The sequence below is a fragment of the Peromyscus eremicus genome, chromosome 10 (genome assembly GCF_949786415.1).
Source record: "Peromyscus eremicus chromosome 10, PerEre_H2_v1, whole genome shotgun sequence".
Classification (NCBI taxonomy): Eukaryota; Metazoa; Chordata; class Mammalia; order Rodentia; family Cricetidae; genus Peromyscus; species Peromyscus eremicus.
In genome coordinates, this window is record NC_081426.1 from 47450122 (window position 1) to 47464090 (window position 13969).

Genomic DNA, 13969 nt, shown 5'->3' on the forward strand with positions numbered 1-13969 from the left:
TAGTAAGTCCAGAGTTGTTAAGAAAACTGTTAGGATGAAAGCCACTGGTCTTTGTTAGAGTTACTATTGCTGTGAGGAGACACCAGGACCAAAGCCACCGGTCTTAGTTAGAGTTACTGTTGCTGTGAGGAGACACCAGGACCAAAGCCACCGGTCTTAGAGTTACTATTGCTGTGAGGAGACACCAGTACCAAAGCCACCGGTCTTAGTTAGAGGTACTATTGCTATGAGGAGACACCAGGACCAAAGCCACTGGTCTTAGTTAGAGTTACTGTTGCTGTGAGGAGACACCAGGACCAAAGCCACCGGTCTTAGTTAGAGGTACTATTGCTGTGAGGAGACACCAGGACCAAAGCAACTTGGGGAGGAAAGGGTTATTTGTCTAATGCTTCCATATCACAGTTCATTATCTAAGGCAGTCAGGACAGGAACTCAAACAGAACAGGAACCAGGAGGCAGGAGCTGAAGCAGAGGCCATGGAGGGGTGGCTTACTGGCTTGCTTTTCATGGCTTGCTCAGTCTGCTTTTGTATAGAACCCAGGACCACCAGCCCCATGCATGGCCCCACCCACAGTGGGCTGGGCCCTTCCCCATCAGTCACTAATTAAAAAGAAATGTCCTACAGGCTTGTCTGCTTATGGACTGGTTTTATGGAGGCATTTTCTCAATTGAGGTTAGATCCTTTCAGATAACCTTAGCTTGTGTCAAGCTGACATAAAACTACCCAGCACAGTACCTCAAGTTGTTCAGTGGAAGATGGGAAAAGTGAGCAGCTGTTGAACATTATAGAGAATGTACTTGCGCAGAAGCAGAAGAATTCTGTTTTCAAATGTTTATCCTTTTTCTCTGATCATACAGACTATGTTGAGAGTCAGGATAGATGACTGTTGTAGTTGAAGACACTAAATTTTTAACTCTTCAGTACATTTTCTAAAAATGTAAGCTAATGGGATATGGCAAGACTTCAGACTTGCTTTAAGGAACAGGGTTTTTAAGTTTAGAAAAAACAATTTTATGCTCATAAATTATTCTCAAGTGCTTAAGGAAATTTGGAAGCATTGTTTAAACAGTATTATTGACTTTAATTCCTAAAAGACTTTGCTGGTATCAGATAATTGGCTGACAGATTTTTCAACTAATTCCATATAAGGAAATGAAATAAAATTAGACTATGGTTAGTTTTAAAATTCCATTCATTATCCATTCGTTATTAGAACATTCACAGAATGTTGGTTTTTAAAACTTTAGCTGGGCGTGGTAACGCATGCTCTTAACCCCAGCACTCAGGAGGCAGAGGCAGGGGGATCTCTGTGAATTCAAGACCAGCCTGGTCTACACAACAAATTCTAGAAGAGCCAGGGCTACACAGAGAAACCTTGTCTCAAAACAACAAAAATGAAACCGGAAAACTTTATTTTACCGTGTGTATGACTTTCTCTTACAGGAAAGCTAGGATTAGAAGAATACGCTGTCTTTTATCCACCAAACGGTAAGTGATGCTTCTGCTTCCTCTAGAGGGGGATGGACAAGTGACAGCTCTTGTCCGGGGCATGTAACTTTCTCATTCTGTCCTTAAAATGGAGTACAAATTATCATCTGGAATATTCCTTCCTTCTCTAGACGCTATATTTTAGTGACTTCCTCCATGTTTGTATAGTTTAATGCCAAACTGCACACAGCCTTTCCAGCTCTGCTTGGGACCAATAGATTTGTGAGAAGCCGAGTCAATGCAAGCACCCAGGTATAAGGCATGTAGTTCTCCTTGAGGAACACTAACTAGCTCAACTAGGACTTTTTTCACTCTATGTTATCATCACAGTGCTGGAGTTAGGGGAGCAGACTGCCCTGTGCTGTATTTCATTGTCTTCATAAGGGGCCAGTGTGTATTTATGAAATACAAAGATTATGAAGAAAATCATTGGACTTGCTAAGACGTGATTGCACATGACCTATATTTACTATTTAGACATTCAGTATCCATGTCCTTTAGTATGTAGAGAAAACAGCTTATAACTGTCCTTCTCCTGCTGGGGTTAAGCTACACCCTGAAGAACGTCTGCTTTAGAGGAATTAAGAGCTTGGGCGTTGTAACTCAGTGGATCTGGGTTCAGATCTGAGCTCTGCCATCTCATCCTCTGCCCTTGGTTAAGTTACTTGACCCCCTTACCTCAAGTCTCATCAGCTTAGTGTGTGGATAATGGTCACATGAGGTCTGTTATGAAGACAGGAGCACAGGGCCTACTTAGTGAGTGCAGACGATGCAGCCATGGTGGCTGTGTTTAGCAGGACCGAGCACTGTCTGAAATCAGACATGGCTTTCCTGCCTGTCCATCTTGTATCTTTCAGCTCTGTGACCTGGGTCCTGGCATCCTTGTTTTGGTGTTCTTCTCCTCTTTTCTTTTCACGCATTTCCCTAACCCTCCACCTTTCATGGATCTATTTGTTAATTACTCAAATTTCTCTCTCTAGTTCTAACCTCTTCTGTGATTACCCCAAACTTAATGTGACCCAACTTAGTCTATTATTTTCCTGTGCCCCTCAAGACAAAAACAAAAAACAAACACAAATTAAAATAACAAGCAACCAACCTATGCCTGTCTCAGTTAACTGCCATTTTCATCTACTCAGTTTCTCCAGGCCTGAGACCTGGAAGTCATCCTAGATGCCTCAGTCTTGCCCTGCCCTATCTATGTCTCCAGAGCCTTTCGCTTTCATCTGGGGTCGTCTCTTCCTCACTCTTACGGCTGCCTTGCCCTCCATCTGACCTGACCGTCTCCAGTACTGTGATGACCGTCTATCCTGGTGCCTCTTCCTTACCTTTCTAGTTCTCGGTTTTTGCCTCTGCCATCTCAGTTATACCTCCAAAATGAAAATCTGAAGATTGCCGTTTTCCTTAAAGTTTCTTAATGTTGCTGAAAAGTTTAACACCCAGGCTTCTCAGTATGATACGAATCGTGGGACCCCTGGAGTCTGACCCCTGTACATTCGACTCCCTAGCTTCGTATATTAACATTTCCCATCTCAGTGTTAAAAAATTAAAATCGATATCCAATTGCTTATTCTCACACACAGCCACACATACTCTGACACAAACATTGTACTGCTTCCGACCTCATGCCCAATATTGTTTCTAGCCTAGGACGGACAATCCAGCTTTTCTTCCTTGGCCGTCATGGAGGCTCAGTTCAGACATGAACTGTTTGGGTGCATCATTGCATCCTCTTAGGTTAAGGGCCTTTCTCTTGGCTCTCACATGCCTGGGCAGAGAACTTTGGTATCTCTCAACTTCATCTCCTTCTCAGTGTGGCAGACTTCATAAAGTCCAGGGCCATATTCTTTTTTCATCCTTGCACTCCCAGGATCTAACATATAGTAATATTGCAGCAGGTTTACTTGAACTAAATTAGATGTGTTTTAATTTTAATATCTGTGTGTAGACTTAAATTTTTTTTTTATCCTTTATCCCAGGGACTTAATTTTCCAATAACTTTTTGATATTTAAGAATTAGAAAATCAGAAAAAAATGTCTCAGTAGCTGGAAAAAAAAAAGTGTTCATAGACTCAAGGTAACAGGGGGCATGGTTTAGAAGATCTTAGCTTTTACTTAAACACGTGCCCGACATGTGTCAGAACTGAAATGTAAAGACCTCACACTATATAACATTATATAGGAGTACTCCAGCAAATCATCCTGGGACTGATTTGTATAAAAGCCAGTAACTCTCTGATCTTTGCAATGATTATAGGTTGTAACTCATTGTAATTTCAGCTCTTTTGTGTATGTGTGTGGTACTGGGTGTTAACCCTGTGTCTCAGATATGCTAGGCACATGTTCTACCACTTCGTTATATCTCTAGCCCTAAGATAAGATCTGCATAATCATTTCAAGAAGTATGTATGTACAGTCATCGTAACAATTTAGGAGTTGTGGATGCATCAGCTAATATCTTCTGAGCCACACTAAGCAGCCAGAATTGTGTTAAGTATATATTAACTCATGAAATCCTTATAATAACCCTATGATACAGGTACTACTGTTATTCAGTTTGCAGTTAAAGATACTGAGGCACAAAGCTACCCAGCTGGTGAATGACAAAACCAGGCTTTGAACCCAGGATATCTGGCTTCAGAAACAGTATTTTTATCACTTGCCGGCAAGCCTCCGAGCATGTAACTGAGGTTGTTACAGTGTCTTTGGAAGAAAAGAAAGTGGCTAGAGTAGTGACAAAGAGTTCCACAGAGTAGTCCTCCAAAGAGTCGAACACAAGCAGATGTAAACTCACAGCTGCTCACAAATTTAATTCTACAGAATCACTTCTTTTGAGTGGTTTTAGAACTCAGGGCCGGGCGGCGGTGGCGCACGCCTTTAATCCCAGCACTCAGGAGGCAGAGCCAGGCGGATCTCTGTGAGTTCGAGGCCAGCCTGGTCTACAGAGTGAGTTCCAGGAAAGGCGCAAAGCTACACAGAGAAATCCTGTCTCAAAAAAAAAAAAAAAAAAAAAAAAAACCAAACCAAACCAACAACAACAACAAAAAAGAACTCAGAGTCAAGCACACTTTTCTAGAAACAAAGTCCACTTAGTGTACGGACTCCTTTCTCTGAAGCTTAGGCAATACTATACCATATTTCACAGTTTCCAACCTGTGCCAGAATAACATTACTTTGAAAGCTGAGGGGTATCTGTAGCACTATCCCAGTCAGAACTGGCCTGACTTTCCTGGGCAGAGACATTCGCCTGTAGCTCGCTGGAGTGCTCTGTCCCTGACCAGCAAGTGCTCCCGTGGACAGAAGTTTTCTCACCACCACCCACATTTTCTCTCCACACACCTGTGACTACCTTTCCTAGGATGGAAATGAAAGCCATGGTGGCATGAGACATTACCTCAGTGGAGAGTCATCAGTCAACAGATCCTCTCTGATAAATTAAATTCTTCTTAAACAAGATGTCTGAGTTGAGGGAGACTTCTCACAGATGTCTTCAAAGTCTTTCATATTTATTGTTGTTATTCACCGTGTATAGATTGCCTCTGCTCACTCTGGCTCAATGCTGAGTGACCCAAGGTAGTAAAGTTACAAATACAGACCTGCTGCCAAGGACTGTTCACACTAGTACAGTAGAGAGGCAAAAAGGAAAGAGAAAATCCTGGAGAGGGTGGCGAACTAAACAGAAAAGGTATTGGAAAGTGTGGGGAGCTGGGGAAGGCCTGGCTGGTGTAGCTAAGGCAGCTGAAAGGGCACCCCAGAGGAAGTAGAAAAGACTAGAATCTGAGTGAGTGGAGCGAGCTATGCCAAGCAGTGGGAAAAGAACATTCCAGAGGGAGAGTGTAGCATGTTTAAGGTTAAGAGCAGGACCAAGACTGATGGTCTGAAGAACACGATGATGGGTAGGGTGACGTCTAATGATCTGAAACAGGGTAAGGAGGAGAGGCAAACCCGGGCCACACCAGGGTGGGATATGATTCATGTAAGTCCATCCAGGATCACTCAAGACAGTTTGTATTCATTCCTTTTTACTTTTCCCCCTTGTGGATGAGCTGTACTTCATTTCTTTGCATACCTAGTAGATTTTTTCCATTGCTGAAAGTTGGCTGTCTCCCCGATTATGATGCGGTGATTCGGAGACTTAGACTCCCCTCCGCCCCCCAGAATTCACTGTTGCTGCTTGTGCTTTATAATCGTTTGTTTAGTATTTATGACAACTCTTCCTATAATTATTATATTTATTGCTTTTGTGCCTACTGAAATCTCTGTTCCTTTAGCTTAATAGTGAAATAGTGATTTGATGAGAATTTCAATAAATATTTAGAACTAATTTTTTAAATTAAAACATTCCTTGGTGTTTGCAAATTGCCTTGGAGTGAGTCACACCATGAAGGTTATCTAAGCAATTCACAACTCTGTTAGTGTGCACTTCTTTTACAGAGGCCTAAAGTCAGAAGTGAAAGCTGGGTTCTCAGGTCCTTGCTCGACCCGACCCTCTGTATTCTGTACGCAGGAGATCTCAAAGTCCGTATTTCCTCCTGTAGCTCCTTTCCATGCTTTTCAGTCTGTCTATTATTGGCCCATCTGTTCTTCCTTCTTCCTTGGGGCCGTAGTTAATGTATTTGCCTTTAAAGCTCATGACAAATGCTGCCTGGCAGGCCACTTTGGTCCTGAGAAATCACTGGGACTAGCAGGTGTAGCAAAGCATATCTGAACTTGTCCTTCGGGTAGCTGCTAGACAGCTCAGAACACAAAGGAACATTTTTTTTTCCATAAAGATCTGTATTGTTCCCTCTGTCACACCAGCAAGTCACACCAGGAATGTGGGCTGCTGTTTTCATGGCTGTTGCCAAGCTGGGGAGTCGGGAATGGCAGTGGGTGGATAAATTAAAATGCCACAGTTATGTCTTACCAAAATTCTTGCTTCATTGAGCATCCCCCTTGTTGTGAGGGTATTTTTTTTTATTAGATTCCAGAGTGTTTAAAAAAAATTGATTCTAACATTTTTTCGGTTAAGCATTGCTTTAACTAAAGGGACAGTGTTTGGGAATTGCCTCCTCCGTTCTTCTCCATGATGGCTCTCTTCCACTCTCTGATTAATACTGTCAAAAAACATTCGACTACAATCATCCTGGCTGCTGTGTACACTATGAGTGTCCTTACCATGTAAACTTGAAGAGAACACAAACTTGAACAGTTTTGATGACCAATACATCCAGCATTTGTAATCATATGTAGCATAAAGTCTATGATCAGTAAACATTATGGGATGAATATGAAAATGAATGAGGGAACTAATGCAGAAGAATCCAGAGGAACAAGAAGAGAACTGAGGAGATCTTCCTATGATAGCAGGAAAAATACCTAGACATCTGCCTGAGAAGTACTTAACTGTGCGTGATTTGTAAGGTCATAATGTACTAGTCATTAATCACTAAATGACATTGAGTAGGGAAGGTTGGGCTCTAGAACAGTGATTGTCAGCAGACACCTCATATCTATTTAGAGCATGAATTTAGATGTAAACTGAGAAACTCATTAAAATTTTATTTTAAAGATGACCTTTGGATTCACATTTAGATGTTGTTATATTGTAATGGTTTGGAAAACTTTAATTACTTAAATAAAGTATCAAAGTCAAAGTTTAAAGTTTTAATTCAGAAAGTATTGGTGAAATTATTTAGGCCACTCCACGTAGTTAAAAGGAGATTTATTTAATGGCGTAACTTACAAATTAAGGGATAGGTAGGTCGCGGGGTCTGGGGAAGGTGTATCACAGTCCAGCGGTGTTCTCTGGAGCTCTCCTCTGTCTACCTCCACCATCCAGCGTCCTGCAACCAAGAGAGCGTTCGCCGATCCGGATCTCGGGTCCCCAGGCGCCTCCCTTGGCCCCGCCTTGTAGGCGTGACAGTTGCCGAAGTCTCAATGGGGGTTGGAACTTCCAGAACAAAGCTGGAATGGCTACCCACTACATCTCCCCCTTTTTGTCTAAATAAGAAGGTTCTAACCTAATACAAGACTATATACAAAGGAATGGTTATCAAATATTGTCCAGGAATAATGAGGGATAATGACCTAGATAAGATGGAACTACAACCAATGCAAACAATATCAAGCAAGAAACACATATTAAAATCCAGAGAAGTATAGAGCATAGATAAATGGCATGTTACAAAGATCATTCCAAAAGGTGTCCTACCCTAAAGAACCTGAATCTAATACTTAATATGTTCTATCTACTAAGTTGTAACTATAACTGCTAGTCTTCAATCCCATCAAAGACCTGAGAAGGAATATAATGGTACCTGAGAAATGGTAGATGGATGCAAGCAACTTTCGGGAATCTTGCGAGAGTAGACCGAGACAGCTGGCAGCCTGGACAATCACCTAATGTTTCTCAGCATTGTTGGTGCATTCAAATTGGCTACAGGCCTAAAGTATCTGACAGACCATTTTCAGAAGCAGGAATTCTGAAAGACCATCTTACCCTGTCTTGGCAGAGTACAGTGGTCGCTTTCCTTGTGTCCCGCTTGTCCAGAAAGGATAGCATTGCATTTGTACTGTCAGCTGTCGAGGCAAGGGCAGTTCTTTGCCCAGTAGGCCATTTTGTGCCAAGAAGACAAACTTCCAAATGGAAATGTCTAGAAGCCCAACATTCTCTCGGGATCAAATTGGTGCAGCCAGGAGCAATTGTGTCTCGCATCAACAGAATTCTAAGTTATTTAAATGCCATATTCTCTAGGTCTATGAAGTGTTTGAAGATTACCTGTCCATCTGACCTATGTATCTGTAAATCTGTATAACCTGACTAACGTAACTATAGAGATGACAAGCATAGGTGACTATAAATCTACAAGTCTTATCTACTGAAATAACCTAAAGACTAAGGCTTCACGTAAACAAGGTAGACAGTCTATAAGCAAGTGTATGGTAAAGAACGATGACTTCAAAGTTGTGACAATACACAAGATGTTATAACAGAGGTAGGAGTGTATAGTGTGATATACAATATGACAATAATCTTAAATATATATCAATATTTATAACAGAGGTAGGAGTATGTAGTGGGATATGCAATATGACAATAATCTTAAATATATATCAATATACCGAATATCCTAAACAGAAGTAGAACATACATAAAGTATGACAGATATAAATTTACATTTGTATCAATATACAAACATTTCAAATAAGAGTAGAAATATATGTACATTATACCAAGTATAGTTCTGTATTTGTATCAATATACAAATTATCTTAAACAGGAATATAAAAATAGTTTACATTTGTATCAACATATAAGAATCCATAACAGTGTAAATTACAGTGCAAATTATTTAAGGCTGCTATTTTACTAAATTTGTTTACTAGTATACACAATAATCTACCATAATGTCTTATACGTATCCATTCCATTTCTTCTTTTCCTTTTTTTTTTTTTTTTTTTTTTTGGGAGTACTGAGTTTAATATTTCCTTCCACCCCCAACCCTGTAACCATCATCCATAACCCTGAGAATTATGAAACCTAAGGGAGAAGGGGCGTCGTTTTCTTAGAATTGCTTCCTGCTGTTTAGGGGGTGATGTTATCTCTGTTGGGTACTGTGAGAAAGCGCAGATAGTTAAATTTCAGTTAGACTAACTGTAGGTTCTGCAGCAAGTCTTAGAGTAATGGGTAAGATTGTCTGAAATTCTGGTAAGAAGTGTAGTATGATGATGATTACCATGGCATCATTCTGGATTGGGTAGAGTTGTTGTTGGGGCCCCATCTTCCTTCTGGAGACTTCTGAGATTGCTATTAGAAAAACTTATTTGTTATCAAAATGGAAGATTTGGATTTAAAGAGGACATAGCATGTAAGAAAGGATTCTGAGAAATCAAGAGTAAGCATGGAGAGAATTAGAATCTAGAAGACAATGGTCCCTTTTTATTGGTTTCCTTCTGTCCCACACCAGAGGGCTCTTCTGATATGGTACTGAAGAATCTCTCAAACTTTTCTTTTAGCAATGTGCTTGGGTTTAGAGAAGGAGTGAGCCAATTCCATCTCCAAAGCCAGCTTGGCTTATAATTGAATTGGGACCACAACTTTTCTATATTAATAGAGAGATAGATGTTAGACAGTGAGATTTTACCGTGTGTAGATTGGTACCAATAGATTCTTTCTTTCTGCTGTAAACATCCGGATATCCAAGGCCTTATGATTTTTGGAAGATGGGTATTTCCATTATCCTGGAAAGACAAAAACAGAACCCTACCCCAACCTTGATTGTTAAATTTTTCTTACAACTTGTAGAGATGTCACATTGGTGGATGATCTTTTACTTCACCTCATCAAGGGGTTTTTCCTGTTCAAATCGAATTTTTATTAATTTTGTTGGTATCCATAGCTTTTCTTCTCCTGCAGAAACAAAGGCAAAACCCCTTCCCCAACGTAGAACATATCCAGGTTTCCATTCTGAGGTCAGCACATCCTTGAAATAAACCGGTTGGTTTAGCTCGGGAGTTTTGTCTGTCGTCCAATGTCTCTCTGCAGCTGTTGTTCCTTTCTCATCAGCATTGAGAAAATTCAAGGTTAATAAAGCACTATGCAATCTATTTCTAGGAGTCATTGTTACCTGTTGCTGTTTATTTAGCATATCCTTTAAAGTTCGATGGGATCTTTCTATGACTGCTTGGCCTGTGGGATTGTGTGGTATACCTGTAACATGCTTTATATTGTAATAAGCAAAGAATTGTCTCATTTTATTGGAGACATATGCTGGAGCATTGTCTGTCTTAATTTGTACAGGTATCCCCATGATGGCCATAACTTCTAATAGGTGTGTAATCACAGAATCAGCCTTTTCAGAACTCATAGGAGTTGCCCATTGAAATCCTGAATAGGTGTCAATGGTATGATGTACATACTTTAATCTTCCAAATTCTGCAAAATGAAACACATCCATCTGCCAAATTTCATTTCTTTGTATACCTTTTGGATTGCTCCCTGCAGGTAATGGAAGTTGGTTATAGATGGAACAAGTAGGACATTTTTTCACAATATCCTTAGCCTGTTGCCAAGTGATGGAGAAATCCTTCTTCAAACCTTTGCTATTTGTGTGGTATTTCTTATGAAATTCTGAAGCTTCTAGCACATTACCTATTAGTAACTGATCAATCTCATCATTACCTTGTGCTAGAGGTCCTGGCAGACCTGTATGGGATCTGATATGTGTTATATATATAGGATGTTCCCTTTTTCTGATGATTTCCTGCAATTGTATGAATAATGAAGTTAATTCTGTATTATCAGGAATAAATTCAGCAGTTTCAATATGTAAAACAACTCTCTCTGCATATTGAGAGTCAGTGACTATATTGAGGGGTTCTGTGAAGTCCATCAGTACCATAAGAATGGCATACAGTTCTGCCTTTTGTACAGAGCTGTATGGACTTTGTACCACTTTACTTAAGTCTCCTGATTTATATCCTGCTTTCCCTGATTTATTTGCATCAGTATAGAATGTGAGGACTCCAGAAATTGGCTTTTGTCGTACAATGTGAGGAAGGACCCATTCGGTTTTCTTTATAAATTCTATTCTCTTGCTTTTGGGATAGTGGTTGTTAATCTCTCCCAAAAAGTTACTGCAGGCTCTCTGCCAGTATTCATTATCTTTCCATAGTGATGAAATTTCTTCATTAGTTAAAGGTACTACAATTTCTGCTGGGTCCATTCCTGTCAACTGGCGAAGTCTTAGTTTACCTTTTTGAATCAAATCAGAGATCTTTTCTATATAAGTCTTTAATTTCTTATTTGGTTTACGTGGTAGGAATATCCATTCCAATATAATATCTTCCCTCTGCATCAAAATACCTGTTGGGGAATGTCTGGAGGGGAATATGACAAGAATGCATTTAAGTTCTGGATCCACACGATCCACATGTGCTTCTCGAATTGTCTTTTCTACTAGAGCCAATTCCTTCTCAGCTTCGGCTGATAATTCTCTTGGACTATTTAATTCTTTGTCCCCTTCTAGAGTATTAGCCAAATTTTGTAGTCCATCTTTGGGTATTCCCATGATACCCAGTAAGTTGGAAATGCTTCCTAATAACTTTTGAAAATCATTAAGAGTCTTCAATCGATCTCTCCTTAGCTGTACCTTTTGGGGTCTAATTTTTTGTAGCTCTATCTTATATCCTAAGTAGTTAATAGAATCTCCTCTTTGTATTTTTCCAGGAGCAAGTTGCAGTCCCCAGTGAGGCAAAACTTTTTTTACTTCTTCAAACATGCTTTCTAATGTATCTAACTTTGGATCAGCTAATAGGATATCATCCATATAGTGATAAATTATGGATTGTGGAAACTTTACACGAATTATCTCCAATGGTTTCTGCACAAAGTATTGGCACAAAGTAGGGCTGTTTAACATTCCCTGTGGGAGGACCTTCCATTGATATCTCTTGACTGGCTGAGAATTGTTATAATTAGGTACTGTGAAGGCAAATTTTTCTCTATCATTTTCTTGTAAGGGTATGGTAAAGAAACAGTCTTTTAAGTCAATAACTATTATAGGCCATTCTTTAGGTAGCAGAGAGGGCAAGGGCATCCCAGTCTGTAGGGAGCCCATTGGCTGAATTACTTTATTAATAGCTCTCAGATCTGTCAGCATTCTCCAATTACCAGACTTTTTTTTAATAACAAATACAGGAGAATTCCAAGGGCTGGTAGATTCTTCAATGTGTTGAGCATTTAACTGCTCTTGAACCAGCTGTTCTAAAGCTTGTAGCTTCTCTTTTGTCAAAGGCCATTGTCCAACCCAGACAGGTTTATTAGTTAGCCATTTTAAAGGTAAGGCAGTTGGTACTTCTGAGAGTTCAACAGCAGTTGTGCTCTGTTTGTGAACAGCCTGAATGGTTGGTGCCTGATTTTTATAGCATGCGATGATATTATTCCTAGAAACATGCATTGGTCTGTATTCTTTTTCTGAAAGTGTAGGAATTTTAATCTGGGTATTCCACTGTTGTAACAGATCTCGGCCCCAAAGATTTACTGCTACATTTGCTACATATGGCTTCAGTCTTCCTCTCTGTCCTTCTGGCCCTATGCATTCAACCCATCTCGAACTCTGTTTTATCTGAGATAGGGTGCCAATCCCTAAAAGTTGGACATCTACCTCTTGAAGAGGCCAATTCGGATGCCATGATTTTGGTGTAATTATAGTCACATCTGCACCTGTGTCTACCAGTCCCTCCATAACCAGGCCATTAATTCGAATTCTAAGCTTTGGTCTTTGACCATTTATGGAAGTCTGCCAAAATATTTGTTTTATAGTGTTCTTTGTAAACTGTGATCCATCCATCAGAGCTGTTTTATCATCCATTGCAGTATCAGTTTTTACATTAGGCAGTGGTTTATTCAGTTGTCCTGGAGAGGAATTTCTTCCACAGTGGCTGGGAATGTTCGTACTACATTTGATTTGGGGGCCTGCAAGAGGCCCCCTGAAGCGTTTCCCGCCAGTAAAGGGTTACCTCGTATATCTATTTTTGATCTGCACTCACTGGTCCAATGTCGGCCTTTGCCACACCTTCTACATAATCCGGGAGGTGGTTGGGGTCTCCTGTTTAGGCTATTCCTAAAAGGAGTATTACTCCTAGGAGTACCCCATGTACAGTTTTTACTTATATGACCTGGTGTACCACATTTAAAACATTTGGTAACACGGGGCCTTCTTTCACCTCTGGGATTTGTCTCTCCTATCCAAGCCTCATTACTGTAGTTACGAGACTCAACACCATTAGTATACTGAATCCATTCTTCCAAAGGAGCTGATCTGATCTTTAATGGTGTAAGTATTCTTCTGCATTCTGCATTAGCATTGTCGAATGCCAAGGACTCAGTTAATACTTTTCTTAATTCTTTATCTGATACAGCTCTTGTTATAGCTGTGTTCAGTCTTTGTAAAAAATCAGTGAAGGGTTCGTGCGGTCCCTGAAATATCTTTGTGTATACCTCAGTTGGTTTTCCAGGTTCTGGAATTTTTTCCCAAGCATTTAGAGCTGCTGTACGGCATAGGGATATTGTATGTTCATCATAAATGGCTTGTACATTCCTGTCAGCAAAACATCCCTCACCAAGTATTTGATCTTGGGAGATCACAAAACCTCTGAGTTTACCTTGTTCTAAATTTTTTGCCTCTTCTCTCAACCAGCTTTTCCACTGTAGCTGCTGACTATATTCTAGAACAGCTGAAATCAACTGATGCCAGTCATCTGGGATGATTCTATGTGAGGTAGACCATGAATTTAACAATTGTTTTACGTATGTGGAGTGTATCCCATACGTAACTACTGCTTCCTTTATATTTTTAAAGTCCCTTGTTGAAATTGGTTGTAATGTATATGTATTATATGGCTCGGGGTGTGTGTCATCCGCTGGCTTCTCATGGATGATAACAGGATAAGCCATTGTGTGAGAGCCATTTGGAGATGTTACAACCTCTATGGCC

At 40.2% G+C, this 13969-nt stretch overlaps 1 protein-coding gene across 1 annotated transcript in view; it reads left to right on the forward strand.

The window, feature by feature from the left end:
• Tbc1d19 (TBC1 domain family member 19) overlaps positions 1-13969 on the forward strand; it is a 124798-nt gene that overhangs the window by 73038 nt on the left and 37791 nt on the right. The window contains exon 15 of the mRNA XM_059275878.1: positions 1445-1489. Coding sequence (XP_059131861.1) covers positions 1445-1489 — 45 coding nt within the window. The remainder of the gene's footprint in view (positions 1-1444; positions 1490-13969) is intronic.